Source organism: Peromyscus leucopus, chromosome 23, assembly GCF_004664715.2.
Source record: "Peromyscus leucopus breed LL Stock chromosome 23, UCI_PerLeu_2.1, whole genome shotgun sequence".
Classification (NCBI taxonomy): Eukaryota; Metazoa; Chordata; class Mammalia; order Rodentia; family Cricetidae; genus Peromyscus; species Peromyscus leucopus.
The window spans coordinates 6071942-6087861 of record NC_051082.1 but is presented as its reverse complement, the minus strand read 5'-3'; the positions used below and the strand labels follow the sequence as shown (position 1 = coordinate 6087861).

Here is a 15920-nt window from a genome sequence, read left to right as displayed (position 1 = left end):
TTCTGCCTTTTCACCCCCAACCCCATTCCCATCTGTGTCCCAAACTCAGGCCTCACCCCTCCCAAGGAGAGGCCTTGTGAGCCCTGGGTGCAGCTAGAGTCCCTGTACAGACACACTGACATGTAGTATTTGGGTGGGGCCATCCTCAGTACCACTGGAAGGGTGTCTCTGTCACTTCTAGAGATTTGGAAGTTGCTTTCAAGGCACTTCCTGTTTACTCAGGGGTCTTGGATGGAGTGGAAGGCTCAATAGTTACAGTTGCAATTTTCCTTAATTGTGATAGAAAGTAAATTAGGTATAGAACTTTGGAGTAATTAAGATGACATGATGGTGGAGTGTTTTCTCTGAATTTGCTAAGTACAAATGGGCTGAACATTGTATATGTAATTCTTACTTGATAACTGCTTTGTTGTATAGAGTTTATCTATGGCAAGCTTAAAACCTCTCCTGTTTATTTAGACAAAAGGGGGAACTGTTGTTCAATATTATTTGAAGATATGTTACATATGTTTATACTGTAGAATGTTTGTTTTAATAATGAAAAGATGTGTTGCATTCTTTTATGTGGCATTTGTTTGACTCTGTGAAGCTTTGTTTTTTGCCTGCCTAAAACATCTAATAAAGAACTGGCCAATAGCAAGGCAGGAGAAAGGATAGGAGGGTCTGGCAGGCAGAGAGAATAAAGAGAGGAAACATCTGGAAGAAAGGGAAGAAGAAGGAGAAGGATCAAGAGAACAAGGAGAAGAGGATGCTAGGGGCCAAGCCACCCAGCCACCCAGCCACATGTCAGTCATAGGGTAAGTGTGAAAGTAAGATATACAGAAGTAGGAAAGGAAAAATCCCAGAGGCAAAAAGGCAGATGGGATAATTTAGATTAAGGAAAGCTGGCTATAAATAAGCCAAGCTAAGGCCAGACATTTGTAAGTAATAATAAGTCTCCATGTGTATTATTTATTTGGGAGCTGAGTAGTAAAACAAACATTCTACAGTATAAACATATGCAACACATCTTCAAATAATATAAAAGAGCAAGTGACAAAAGGGTTAAAAATAACAACAGAGGGGAGGGGTGAAGAGAGAAGGAAAGGGAAGACAGAGTGGTAGGAGGGGACAGAAGAGAGAAAGAAGCAGTGTCACATGGGCACTAAAGGCAACATCTTGGTCCTAAAAATATTGGACTCAAAACACTTCTGCTGTGAGCTCATCATAAGAAGTGGATATAGGAATCCAAACTAGACTGACCATAAATGATTCAAAGGCAGGCTTACATCCCGGTTGTAGGAAAAAGGGGCTGGCTAGAGAAACTCACCCTGACCCTGGAGCCCAGAATTAGGGAAGGATGGCTCAGATAAGGCCAGTGAGAGAAACACAGTTTAACTCAGATCAGAGCCATCTCTGCCCCTGTCCAATTGACTTGTGAAATCAACCAATCACAGAGCAGGACAGTAGAATCCTGGCCCTAGGGCCCAGGACCAGGGAAAGTAACACAGCTTGTGTTTGGGACCTGAGCCAGAGAAATGAACACTTTATTCCCAAACCCAGAACCCAAGAAATATGCCCTGACTCTGAGACTAGTAACAAAAATAACACTCTTGGCCCCTAGAATCAGAGTCAGTGAAAGATATGTGTCCTGGCCTTAGAGGTAGTGTCAAAAAGCCAAGAAAGGCCAGTGAAAAAAACACAGTTTGGCCCTGTAATCAGGGCCAGCTCTGCCCCTTGCTCACAAAACTGGCCAATCCCTTGGCAGAAAATAAACTAACCAATCACAGTTGACTCCGCCCCCTAGACATCCTATATAAACTGCCCTGGCGGGTCAGTTGTGAGCTGTTCTCTCCACCCTGGTAGAGGCAGCTACTCTCCTGGACTCCTCCTTCCCAAATAAACCTCTTTCTCAAAAGAGTATTGGGTGAAGGCCTTCATTGACAGCTGAACAGAAGAACCTTGCTGGGACATCCTATAGTGGACTGAGTAAGGGGGAGCTGAACAGAAGAACCTTGCTGCGACGTCCTATAGTGGACTGAGAGAGAAAGAGCTGGTAACACTGAGCCAGAGATTGTGGCTCTCCAGGAGATGAGCAGGATTGCTGTGTCCTGTGGGGAAACCATCCCCCATCATACCATCATACTAGGTATATCCTGACCTTCCTGAAGAGTCAGGATACCCTTCCTTGCTGAAGCAGTTCCAGGCCTGACTCTCCCGAGAAGTCAGAAAACCTTCCTTTCCAAGGTTGGGCTGTTTTGTTGCAGTCCCTGCCAACACAGTTGTCCTAAACAGCTCCAGGTGTCCGGGACACCTTCAGGGCAGAGCTCTTGTCCTAAGTAGCTCTGTGGTGTCCGGGATACCTCGCCCTCTAGGGCTGAACTGTTTCCTCGCAGTTTCAGCCATCAATTTACTAACATTTGGTGCCAAAACCCGGGACACCAAACCCAGAGGTTTTGCAGTTTTCTTATACCAGTGACCTTCCAGTCTTCTCTGTGCCTAAACACACACCACAGGATAATAGTCCCAGTAAAGTACACAGCAGCTTAACTTTTTCTAAGAATCAAAACAGAGCACATCCTCTTCTCTACCTTTCTCTATCACCCAACCCCACAGGTGAAGCCAGATTAATCTCTGGTTCCCTGATCAACAGGATTTAGAAATGAGATGTCTCATTGGCTAAAGGCTACATGGTTTTCACTTTCCTTTAGTGAACAGCTGCCCAGTCCTCAGCTTTTTCACCTCCAACCTCATCCCCACCTGTGGCTCAAATTCAGTTCTCACCCCTCCCTAGGTCAGGCCTGGTGGGCAACAGGTGCAGCTAGAGCAGCCTATGCAGATGTAGTGATTGGTAGTAGCTGGTAATGGCTGTCCAGAGTCCTGTTGGAAGGGTAAGGGGATCTTGAGTATGGAGAAAACTAACTCAACTCACCCTACATGGTTTGTATCCAGGGAAGAAGTGAGTAGTGGGGAGGAAGAGGTGCCAGGGTGCTAAGTTACAGGGTACATGACAGATGGTCAAATGCAGAGGCCAGAGGGCGTTGGGCCAACAGACATTGTTCACCAGCCACCATGTGATTGTCGAGAATTGAACCCTGGTCCTCAGCAAGAGCATAAAGTGCTCTTTTGTACTGACCCATCTCTCCAGCCTCTGTAATCGATGATTGTCAGCTTCACACACTGGGTAGGGAGAGCCTCCGCTGAAGGATGGCCTGCATCATATTGGCCTGTGGGCACATCTGTTGTGAAGGCATGTGCTGTCTGTCTTTCTTTTTTATTTTTTTGTTTTTTTATACAGTGTTTCTTTGTGTATTTCATGCTGTCCTTAAATTCACTCTGAGACCAGACTAGCGTCAAACTCAGATATTTGCCTGCTTCTGCCTCCTGAGTGTTGACATTAAAGGCATGCACTTCACCACCACCACCATCACCACCACCACCACCACCACCACCACCACCACCATCTGCCTACTTTTTTTTTTCTTTTTTTCTTTTTGGTTTTCCGAGACAGGGTTTCTCTGTGTAGCTTTGCGCCTTTCCTGGAACTCACTTGGTAGCTCAGGCTGGCCTCAAACTCACAGAGATCCACCTGCCTCTGCCTCCTGAGTGCTAAAATTAAAGGCGTGCACCGCTGCCACCACCACCTGGCCATTTCTAGTTTTTAATGAAGTTTGTAGGTTAGTAAGATCTATCCAACAATCCAAGCGTCTTGATCTGAGTTTATTCTTGGAACTGATTTAAAGGAGGAAGGAGAGACCTGACTCCACAGAGTTCTTCTCTGACCTCCACATGTGCACACAAGTGCTCTCTCTGTCTCTGTCTCTTTCACACAAACAACACCCATTAATTAGTTGGTTAATTAATAAAAGATTGAGTATATACTGGATCTACCTTATAGGCTGTGTCAGATTCTTGGGACAGACTTAGCATGTACTTTATACAGGTAACAGGATTGTAGGGGCCAGCTACTCCTGCCTGGGGCAATATGTCTCTATCTGCATCCCTCAGACCCTACTCCAGAAGCAATGTCTAGATCTCCTTATGACCTCGAAGCATCCACAGGGGAGGGACTTGGCACTTTGCAACTCACTGGCTTGAGCTGGTTGGGGTGTGGAGCTTGCCCTTTCTCTGTGACTCTGGGACAGCACTGATTCAGGCTCTGTCACCATCTACAGCAGCTCTGCAGGTCGGGACTGTGTGTGAGGGTGCACATATTCTAATTCTGTGCTACATACACAGTAGTCACAGGCCCCGTGTGCTGACTGGACACTGTCAGAGCACAGCCACAGGACTCTAAAGAGAAGTCACTGAGTCTTCCCCTTACTCAGGATGAAACTCCTTCTGCTGGTCACTCTGGTCACAGGTAGGACCCTTCTCCCCTATGAGTGCCCACCATCTCCCAAGTCTTCAATGCACAGCTTCATAATGGTCACACCTGAAGTTCTGGTTTGGGGTTCCTGTTGGGGTCTAATAGCCTGTGGTTGGGGTTCCCTGCTTACCCCATATCCACAAGAGCTGGCACCTTTACCCTCTAGGTCAACTCAGATGACTCCTTGGAAAGTTCACTACAGTCACCTACACAAGCAATGAAGCCCCTTCTGTCTCTGCCATATTGCCCTGGCACCTTGGGCCTAAAGTGTCTTGACAGTGTGATTTTTCTTTTTCCTTTTCAAAGACATTGACTTTTATTTTATGTGTTTGAGCCCTTTGCCTGCATGTGTGTCTGTGAACTGAGTGTGAGCAGTGCCTACAGAGGCCAGAGGAGGGGTCTGATCCTCCAGAACCAGGGTCATAGGCAATTGTGAGTTGCCTTGTGGCTTCTGGACCTGAGCCTGGGTCCCACACAAGTTCAACAAGACTCCTGACTGCAGAGTCATCTCTCCAGCCCTTATTAGTATTATTATTAGTTTTTTACAGGATTATATAGTTCTGGCTCAGGCTGCCTTCAACTCAACATTCCAGCCAACACTTACCTCAGCCTCCCAAGGGTTAGGATTACACACAGACCTATAAAGAGAGAAGTCACTTGCGTCCTCCACACACTCAGGATGAAACTCCTTCTGCTGATCACTCTGCTCACAGGTAGGACCCTTGTCCCCTCTGAGTGCCCCCCTTCTCCCTTGTTTTCAATGCACCGTTCCCCAATGGTCACACCTGAAGTTTAGGAGTGCAATTCTTTCTTTCTGGGCACTTTACATGAGAGTGTTTCTTCAAATAGTGATAGCTGGTCTGGAATTCACTCTAAAGACCATCCTGGCTTGAACTTAGATATTCACCTGCCTCATCCTCCAGAGTGCTGGTATCACAGAGTGTGTGTTCCACTCTACCTGTCTTTTCCTGCATTTTAATGGTGACCAAGTATCCCGGTGTATTCTGAATTCTGGATTATTTACCTACTCCTCAGCAGATGATCAGTTTCTTTTTTAATCAAATGCTGACCTTACAATAATGATCTGACCATTATCCTTGTCTATGAGCTGTACATGGCCATACAACAGATTCCTTCTAATTCTTCCAGTGTAAAACATTCAGCATGTGTTGGCTGCTTCTCTGGCTCAAGGTCTCAGCTAGAACTGTGATGAATCCCACTGCTGGCTAAGGCTAGGGTTTCCCCTAGGCTTGAGTAGGTGTGGGGCAGCTTTCAAACTTAACAGATGGTTGGGTTGTTGGGTTATTGAACTAAGAGGTCAGTTTGTTCCTGGCTGTAGATGAGAGTGTTCTCAGATCCTCAACACAGAGACCCTAGGAGAGCACAGAATGTGATGTCTGTCTGTCCTGACAGTGAGAAATGAGCATGGAAGCAAGGCAAAAGGCAATGTCTATAGAACTTAGTCCTGGGCAGTCGGCCCAGCCAGATACAGTGGTGTTCACTTATAATCCTACCACTCGGGAGGCTGAGGCCAGAGGGTTCCTATGAAGTCTGAGGCTAGCTTGGTGACAGGGCAACAACTCCTTATCTCAAATAGGTAGACAGCTTTTTGCACAGGCCTGGTGACTTTAGTTTCCTCTACAATACCTACCTAGTAGAATGAGAAAACCATCTCCCTTAGGTTGTTTTGTGGTCTCCTCGTGTAGCATGTTATTTATGAGTGTGAACAAGTGCATGCTTATGAACCTGTTTGCAGGCAAGCACACACCTGCACACGTTTGCACACACTTGCACACACTTGCACACACTTGCACACACTTGCACTCACACACTCAGATCTCTTCACTGCTCTCCTCATGCAGCATCTGGTAGGAGTCAGGAGGAAGCTAGCAGGCAGGCATCAGACACCTGGTAAAGCCAAGTGGGATTGATGGAGTGTGCTGTGCATTCTTGCAGCAGGTGCTACGGCACACAGAATCAGCCGACGATCTTTGTGGCAGTTAGACAACATGATCAAATGCACCATCCCTGCGAGTCATCCCTTGTTGGAATACAACAACTATGGCTGCTACTGTGGCTTCGGGGGCTCAGGCACTCCGGTGGATGAGTTAGACAGGTGAGTGATCCATCTGGTGGGAGACTGGAGGGTCTGGGTTCTTGTGGTGACAGCACACAAGCAGAGCATCGTGAGCCACAAATAGGAGACATGCAGATTCACCAGACATAATATATTCTGTTTAGTTTATTTATTATTTTTGTTTGTTAGTTTCCAGACAGGGGTTCTCTTGTAGCCCTAGGTTTCCTGGAATTCCTTCTGAAGAGCATGCTGGACTTGAACTCAGTGTTCATCTGCCTTTGCCCCTCAAGTACTGGGATTAATGGTAGACACCACTCCACTCCACAGAAGTTGCCTTCAATAAATATATGCTTAATAGAAATCACAAACTCTCAAGCCTCAGGATGATTTATTCTGGAATATCATGTTTAAATCATCCTCATATGTTGGAGAAAGACTGTAGGTGAGAACTGACGTCCTGTGGGTCCATTGTCCTTTCTCAGCTGTTTCTTCCTCTCTCCAGGTGCTGCCAGACTCACGACAATTGCTACGGTCAGGTCATGAAGATGGAAAGCTGCAAATCCCTCATAGAGAACCCCTACACCACCTCCTACTCATACTCATGCTCTGGGAATGAGGTCACCTGCAGTGGTAGGTTTACCCTCTGGGACCTCTGGATTCTGCTGGTCCCTCACAGGTTTGGAGGAGGCAGGGAAGTAACAAGGACAATCACCATTTAGTGGTGATTTCCTTGGTCTCATGTGACCTCACAACAACCTTATCAGGTAGATACTAAAATATATATGGGGTCACTGATGAGGAAACTGAGGAAGGCAGGGTCACTTGGCGATGGCCACCCAGCTTAGAAGTGATGACATTTGGTTCTGGAACACTGATCTACATCATTCCAAAGCCTTTTTTAAAAAACATTTCAAGATTTTATTTATTACTGGGGGAGGCATTTCTGTGCCACAACAAATGTGTGCAGGTCTGAGGACAACTTGCAGAAGTCTGTTCTTTCAACCATGTGAGTCCTGGGGATGGAACTGGGGTTCAGACTTGGTAGAAAGTGTCTTTATTCCCTGAGCCATCTTTCCTGCCCAAAGCCTCTCCTCTTAGCTGCTGTGTTATACTGATTCCATATCGATTAAACAACTGAAAGCTGAATCCTTGGCTATAAGTCAGATACTGGACTAAACACCTATGAGGGCAACATTTATCATTCCCATTTTACAGGTGAGGAGTCAGAGGGCTGGGAATGTAGATCAGTTGTTAGAGAGCTTGCCTAGCATGCACAGAGCTCTCTTCCTCCTCCAGAACCCATACATTGAGTCTGGTGGTTCACACCTGCAATCCAGCATTTGGTGGAATCAGGTTTATCTTCAGTTATATAAATTTATCAGTGGTAATTCATATTTGTAGTTTTTTTTGAGACAGAGTTTCTCTGTGTAGCTTTGAGCCTGTCCTGGAGCTTGCAATGTAGACCATGCTGACATCAAACTCACAGAGATCCACCTTCCTCTGCCTACCAAGTGCTGGGATTAAAGGTGTGTGCCACCACTGTCTGACTGATAATTGTATTTTTATAGGTTTTAGGATTAAATATATGTGTTTATTTTTATGTATAGGAATGGGTTGGCATCCCGTGTCTTCTTCAGTCACTCTCTCCCATGTCTTTAGAGTCTCTCTCTCCCTCTCTCTCTCTCTCTCTCTCTCTCTCTCTCTCTCTCTCTCTCTCTCTCTCTCTCTCTCTCACACACACACACACACACACACTAAATATGACACTCACCTTTAACTAGCCTGAATGAGCAACAACTTTTGGGGATCCATGCTCCTCACTTCACTTACCAACAGAGTTACAGATGCCCCATCACACCTTGCTTTTTTACATGGTCTCTGGGCATTCTAGGTCAGGCCCTGATGATTGTATGCCAACCACTTTACCAACTGTGCCATCTCCTCAGCCACAACAACTAATGTTCATATTATCAGTGTGTTCCAGCAATTTGGACAACCCAATGGACTTCCATGTGCGTTGTCTTTCAGACCATAGCTGCATCAATGGGAGGGCCACTGGGTCCTTTGGCCATAGAAAATAGGGAGCAGGGTCATAGGCTCCACTTAGCTTCCTTTCTTGTTTCTCTCCAGACAAAAACGACCCCTGTGAGGCCTTCATCTGCAACTGTGACCGTGAGGCTGCCATCTGCTTCTCACAGGCTCCATACAACAAGGAGAACAAAGGCATTAAGTGTTAGACTTGTCACCTCAGTTACTGTCTACACCATCCCTGCCTGCCTGGTTGTGTTCACTACACACTGCCCCATCTAATAAAGCACATATAGAATGAACTCAGCTTTGGTAATTGTATTCTCTATCTACTGAACATAACTAGATCTGCAGTGAACATCATTCTGTTCATTTTTGGAAACTGAAGGTTAATGGGAAAGACCTTTCTAGGAAGCAAGCACCTTGAAGAGTGGGTGATGATTCCAGCCATGCCTTTCATCCCAGCATTCTGGGATGCAGAAGCAGAGGCAGAGGTAGGCAGGTCTCTTCAGTTCTTGTCAAACCTGGTCTAAAAGCAAGTTCCAGGACATCCGGGACTGTTAAAGAGACCCTGTCTCAAAACATTTAAAAAAATCAATATCAAAATAAAGAAGAAGCCAGCCTGAGATACATAGGGAGGTAGAGGGGACAGAAAGGAGAAGGAGAGTGGAGAGATGAGAGAAAATGGAAAGGAAAGAAGGGAGGAGGACGGGTGGGGAGGGAAAAAAGAAAGACAGAGTTAGGAGAGGAGAGAAGAGAGAAAGATTGAGTGTCACACGGGCACTAAAGGGAACACCTTGCTCTAAAACTTCTGCACTCGCTGGGTGGTGTCCCTGCAGGCCTTTATTCCCTGCACTGGAGATGCAGAGATTGGCAGTTCTTTGCAAGCTAGACGCCAGCCAGTTCTATAGAGCCAGTTCCAGGACAGACTCCAGAACTACAGAAAACCCAGATTGTGGTTCACAAATCATCTATAAGAGATATGGTGCCCTCCTCTGGCCTGCAGGCAGACATTCAGAACACATAACCAATCAATCAATCAATCAATCAATCAATCAATAAATCTTGGGGAAAAAAGAAACTGGATATAGGAAACCACACTGGACTGACAGTAAATGACCTGGAGGCAGAATTACATCCTGGTGACCTTCCAGTCTTCTTTTGCCTAAACACACACCACAGGATAATGTCCTGCTAAAGCACACAGCAGCCGAACTTTTTGAACAAAGAAAACAGAACAATCCTCTTCTTTGCCTTTTTCTATCCTGAGACTCCGAAGGTAAAGCCAGGTTAATCACTGATTCCCTGGTTAACCAAGTTTAGGAATAACATTTCTCATTGGTGTTTTAAGGCTACATGGTTGTCAGTCACTCTTCTCCTTTAGTGACCAGCTGCCCAGTTCTCCATGTCTCTAACCCCAACCCCATCCCCACTGGAGTCCCAAAGGTCAGGCCTTGACCCTCCCAAGGTCAGGCCTGGTGAGCAACAGCTGCAGCCTGAGCTGCCTGCACAGGGGCAGTGATTGGTAGTAGGTTGTAGTGACTGTCCAGAGTCCTGCTGGAAGGGTAGGAGGTCTTGAGCGAGGAGACAAACTCAACTCACCCCGACAAGGTTTTTATCCAGTGATGAAGTTAGAAGTGGGGAAAAGGAGGCGCTGGGGTGATAAGTTAGAGGGAACATGAGAGAAGGCCAAACCCAGAGGCAGAGGGTATTGGGCCAGCGGACATTGCTTGTCAGCCACCATGTGGTGGTTGTTGAGGACTGAACTCCCGGTCCTCAGCAAGAGCAGAAAGTGCTCTCACCTGATGATCAGGAGTATTACACAAAGAAACTCTGTCTCAAAAAAGGAAACAAGCAAAAAAAAAAAAAACCAAAAAACAAAAAACCGAGAAGCTTGTACAAGATAATCAGGGATTAGAGGAGACAGAAAAGGGATGGAGAGGGAGAGCTGAGGCAGGGAGAGGTACAGAAAAGGAGGGGAGGGGTATTGTGGAATATTATCTGAAGATGTGTTACATTTGTTTATGTTGTGCAACATTTGTGTTAGATGTAAAGACGTGTTGCAATCTTTTTTTATGTTTTATTTATGAAAACATTTTATTTGACATTTTTTATTCATTTTACATACCAACCACAGGTCTGCCTCTCATCTTTCCTCCCACTCTTTGTAACCCCACCTGCTCCACTGACTGACCCTCCTTCCCCTCCTCCAATAGGGTAAGGCCTCCTGGGGGAGTCAGCAAAACCTGATCCATTCAGTTCAGGAAGGGTCAAGCCAAGCTACACAGAGAAACCCTGTCTCGAAAAACCAAAAAAAAAAAAAAAAAAAAAGGAAGGGTCAAGCCTCCTGCTCCTGCATCAAGGCTGTGCAAGGTATCCCACCATAGATAATGGGCTATAAATAGCCAGCTCATGCACCAGGGATAGATCCTAATCTCACTGCCATGGGCCCCTCAAACAGACCAAGCTACACAACTGTCTCCTGTATGCAGAGGCCTAGTCCAGTCCCATGCAGGTTCCACACCTTTCCGGCTAAAGTGTGTCAGTTGCTACCATCTTGGTTCAGTTGTCTCTGTAGATAATATCCCCATCATGATCTTGACCCCTCTTGTTCATAGAATCCCTCCTCCCTTTCTTTGACTGGACTCCTGGGGCTCAGCCTGGTGCTTGGCTGTGGATCTCTGCATCTGCTTCCAGCCTGTGATCCTACTGTGCTTAGTACTCTGCATTGTGTCGTATTCTTTTATGTTGTATTTGTTTAACACTGTGAAGCTGTGTTACTGTGCCTGTCTAAAACACCTGAGGGTCTAATAAAGAGCCAAATGGCCATTAGTGAGGAGAAAGAAAGGACAGGCGGGGCTGACAGGCAGAAAGAATAAATAGAGGAGAAATCTGGTTGGGGTGAGAAGAAGGAGAAGGAACAGGAGAACATGGAGAGGAGGATGCTAGGGGCCAGCCACTGAGTATGTGTGAAAGTAAGATATACAGATGTAAGTAAAGGAAAACGCCCAGAGGCAAGGTCGACTGGATAATTTACATTAAGGAAAGCTGGCTACAAATAAGCCAAGCTAAGGCTGGGCATTTATAAGTAACAGTAAGTCTTGGTATATTGTTTATAAGGAGCTGGTGTTGGCCTCCAAAAGAGCAAAGAACCAAAACAGTAAAAGAGTAAACAACAAGCACAACATTTTGGAGTACCACCATGGGCCATATTTACATAGGGCCTGAGAAAGCTCTGAAAAAAATAAAAAAAGAGGATCGGTCTCCTTTAAGGGTTTCTATGGGACAGTGAGCTCTTGAGCAACCAGTCTGTTAAGTAGGAAGAAAAACTAAGTAAAAACACCTGCCCCAGTGCAAGCATTGTCATTTGGCATTCTAGAGCTCTAGAAAGGTTGAATGCAGTTCAGAAGAATCTCTGGTATCAGGACAAGACCTTTAAGCTTGAGTCTCATGAACTGTGAAGCGGGCAGAGCCAGTTGCTAGAGCAGCACGGAGATCCTAGCCTCACCGCTTAGCAGATTTTTGCTCCTACAGACTAAAAAGTCTAAAAGAAATGCAGTAAAAGAGATCCAGATGTAAAACCTCTAAACACTTCCAGTGTGTTTAGTAATGTGTGTAGGTTTAAGAACAGAAAAAAGGTATATCCACAGAAAAAATGAATAGTTTAAAAATAAAGTCCTGGGAAGGGTTGTGGGGGGCATACCTTTAGTCCCAGCACTCAGGACGCAGAGGCAGTAGAATCTCTGTGAGTTTGAGGCCAGCCTGGTCTACAAAGTGAGTTCCAATACAGTCACAAAACTACACTGAAAAACCCTGTCTTGAAAAGTTAAAAGAAAAAAGACCAAGAAAACAAAGTTGGTAGTTTATCAAACTTGGAGTCACATTAGGTATGTTCTCAAGGTTAAATAGGTGTATTTTAGACAGATGATTTTCAAACACTTTGAAGATGTACAGAATATGGCATTTAAGATGTTTAACTCCCTAAGGCTTTTCATGACAATGAGACACATCTGCTCCTGGCAGCACCAATTTACTTCAGAGAAAGTGATGGGCATCAAAGAAGCTCCATAGGAGTTTGCCTTCATGGTGGCAAAGTTAGCCATTTGGACAAGAAATTGCTTTTGCCTTGACTGCTTGACTGTATGTTGTATAAACTGGACATGCAAGACCCACTGGAAAGTGACTGCTGAAGTTTGCCAAAGCAAGGCGGGATGGTTCTCCAGGGTTCCTGCTTCCCAGAGGAGTCTGCGAGACATTCTGCAGGACCCAGAAGAAAGCAACTGACAAACTTTGCCAGTGGGAGGCAGGACAGACCTTCAAGTTTCCTGCTACACTGAAAAGTCTGCCAGATACTCGGACCTGTAGCCTGAAGATGGATGCACAAACCTTTGAAAGGACCAGAAGACACCACAATGGGCTACTTAGTCTTCTCTCAGAGATCAGGCCTCAATTTCAGTGTCCTGAGAGTTGAGCAAGCAGTTTCTGGGAGGGTCATGAACAAAAGACATAGTCCTTGCAGTAGCTCCTTTTCTTTACCTACTTCGACCACTCAAGGATCAGCCAATTCTTTACTGTCTGTGACCCCTCACCAACTTAGAGCTACGTGAATGAGACAAGGACAGAGCCTGGGCCACTGAGTCCACCCCCACAGTCAGTACTTGCTAGGCTAGCATCCCTCCATGACAGCTCAAGGACAAAGCCTGCAACTTGTCCAGGCCTGCCCCCAAATGGATAATGTTAACCCCCAACTCACCCTACCCAATTAAATGTTACTAACATGATTGCCCTGGCATGAACCAATCATGAGTCTATTCCTATATAATCTGTAGACCCCAACCCCATTCTGCTTTGAAAACCCTGACCCATTGTTACTCAGGGTCTCTCTTGCTCTGTGACTGAGTCAGACTGATGGAGAGTTCCAAGAAAACTCGAAATAAAAAAGACTCTTACCTTTTTTTGTCTGATTTGAGGCCTTTGTGGTCCTTGGGGGAAATCTGGGTACAACAAATGAACAGGAACTTAGAGTGACTGTCCAGGCAGTCAGGTGTCTCTGTCACTTCCAGAGATTTGGAAGTTGCTTTAAATGCACTTCCTGTTTACTCAGGGGTCTTGGATGGAGTGGAAGGCTCGATAGTTATAGTTGCAGTTTTCCTTAATTGTGATAGAATGTAAATTAGGTATAGAACTGTGGAGTAACTATGATGACATGATGGTGGAGTGTTTTCTCTGAATTTGCTAAGTACAAATGGGCTGAACATTGTAAATGTAATTCTTACTTGATAACTGCTTTGTTGTATACAGTTTATCTATGGTAAGCTTAAAACCTCTCCTGTTTATTTAGACAAAAGGGGGAACTGTTGTTCAATATTATTTGAAGATGTGTTACATATGTTTATGCTGTAGAATGTTTGTTTTAATAATGAAAAGATGTGTTGCATTCTTTTATGTGGCATTTGTTTGACTCTGTGAAGCTTTGTTTTTTGCCTGCCTAAAACATCTAATAAAGAACTGGCCAATAGCAAGGCAGGAGAAAGGATAGGAGGGTCTGGCAGGCAGAGAGAATAAAGAGATGAAAAATCTAGAGGAAAGGGAAGAAGAAGGAGAAGGATCAAGAGAACAAGGAGAAGAGGATGCTAGGGGCCAAGCCACCCAGCCACCCAGCCACATGTCAGTCATAGGGTAAGTGTGAAAGTAAGATATACAGAAGTAGGAAAGGAAAAATCCCAGAGGCAAAAGGCAGATGGGATAATTTAGATTAAGGAAAGCTGGCTATAAATAAGCCAAGCTAAGGCCAGACATTTGTAAGTAATAATAAGTCTCCATGTGTATTATTTATTTGGGAGCTGAGTAGTAAAACAAACATTCTACAGTATAAACATATGCAACACATCTTCAAATAATATAAAAGAGCAAGTGACAAAAGGGTTAAAAATAACAACAGAGGGGAGGGGTGAAGAGAGAAGGAAAGAGAAGACAGAGAGGTAGGAGGGGACAGAAGAGAGAAAGAAGCAGTGTCACATGGGCACTAAAGGCAACATCTTGGTCCTAAAAATATTGGACTCAAAACACTTCTGCTGTGAGCTCATCATAAGAAGTGGATATAGGAAACCACACTAGACCGACCATAAATGATTCAAAGGCAGGCTTACATCCCGGTTGTAGGGAAAAGGGGCTGGCTAGAGAAACCCACCCTGACTCTGGAGCCCAGAATTAGGGAAGGATGGCTCAGATAAGGCCAGTGAGAGGAGCACAGTTTAACTTAGATCAGAGCCATCTCTGCCCCTGTCCAACTGACTTGTGAAATCAACCAATCACAGCAGGACAGCAGAATCCTGGCCCTAGGGCCCAGGACCAGGTAAAGTAACACAGCCTGTGTTTGGGACCTGAGCCAGAGAAATGAACACTTTATTCCCAAACCCAGAACCCAAGAAATATGCCCTGACTCTGAGACTAGTACCAAAATAACACTCTTGGCCCCTAGAATCAGAGTCAGTGAAAGATATGTGTCCTGGCTTTAGAGGTAGTGTCAAAAAGCCAAGAAAGGCCAGTGAAAAAACACAGTTTGGCCCTGTAATCAGGGCCAGCTCTGCCCCTTGCTCACAAAACTGGCCAATCCCTTGGCAGGAAATAAACTAACCAATCACAGTTGACTCTGCCCCCTAGACATCCTATATAAACTGCCCTGCCGGGTCAGTTGTGAGCTGTTCTCTCCACCCTGGTAGAGGCAGCTACTCTCCTGGACTCCTCCTTCCCAAATAAACCTCTTTCTCAAAAGAGTATTGGGTGAAGACCTTCATTGACAGCTGAACAGAAGAACCCATAGTGGACTGAGTGAGAAAGAGCTGGTAACATTGAGCCAGAGATTGTGGCTCTCCAGGAGAGGAGCAGGATTGCTGTGTCCTGCGGGGAAACCATCCCCCATCATACCATCATACTAGGTATATCCTGACCTTCCCAAAGAGACAGGATACCCTTCCTTGCTGAAGCAGTTCCAGGCCTGACTCTCCCGAGAAGTCAGAAAACCTTCCTTCCCAAGGTTGGGCTGTTTTGTTGCAGTCCCTGCCAACACAGTTGTCCTAAACAGCTCCAGGTGTCCGGGACACCTTCAGGGCAGAGCTCTTGTCCTAAGTAGCTCTGAGGTGTCCGGGATACCTCGCCCTCTAGGGATGAACTGTTCCTCGTAGTTTCAGCCATCAATTTACTAACATTTGGTGCCAAAACCTGGGACACCAAACCCAGAGGTTTTGCAGTTTTCTTATACCAGTGACCTTCCGTCTTCTCTGTGCCTAAACACACACCACAGGATAATTGTCCCAGTAAAGTCACAGCAGCTTAACTTTTTCCAAGAAACAAAACAGAGCACATCCTCTTCTCTACCTTTCTCTATCACCCAACCCACAGTTTAAAGCCAGGTTAATCTCTGGTTCCCCTGATCAACAGGATTTAAAATGAGTAACAGTCTCATGG

The 15920-nt window shown here is 45.5% G+C and overlaps 1 protein-coding gene across 2 annotated transcripts; it reads left to right on the top strand.

Annotated features, from left to right (window-relative positions):
- Positions 1–5027: 5027 nt before the first annotated feature.
- LOC114689380 (phospholipase A2-like) lies at positions 5028–8670 on the top strand. 2 transcript variants are annotated; one of them, XM_037198563.1, is made up of 4 exons: positions 5028–5061; positions 6308–6464; positions 6928–7055; positions 8556–8670. In XM_037198563.1, the coding sequence occupies exons 1-4, from the start codon at positions 5028–5030 to the stop codon at positions 8660–8662; spliced, it is 426 nt and encodes a 141-aa protein (XP_037054458.1). In that variant the 3' UTR covers positions 8663–8670. The 2 variants fall into 2 exon arrangements, with proteins under 2 accessions (XP_037054458.1, XP_028719532.1); XM_028863699.2 differs by having other exon boundaries at positions 6305–6464.
- The last annotated feature ends 7250 nt before the right edge of the window (positions 8671–15920 follow it).

What these genes read in the sequence shown, in the direction of transcription:
- LOC114689380 (XM_028863699.2), top strand. Translation starts at nt 5,028, where the DNA reads ATGAAACTCCTTCTGCTGATCACTCTGCTCACAG. An exon ending in GCTGATCACTCTGCTCACAG is followed by an intron (nt 5,062 to 6,304) that starts GTAGGACCCTTG and finishes GCATTCTTGCAG; the next exon opens with CAGGTGCTACGGCACACAGA. An exon ending in GAATGAGGTCACCTGCAGTG is followed by an intron (nt 7,056 to 8,555) that starts GTAGGTTTACCC and finishes GTTTCTCTCCAG; the next exon opens with ACAAAAACGACCCCTGTGAG.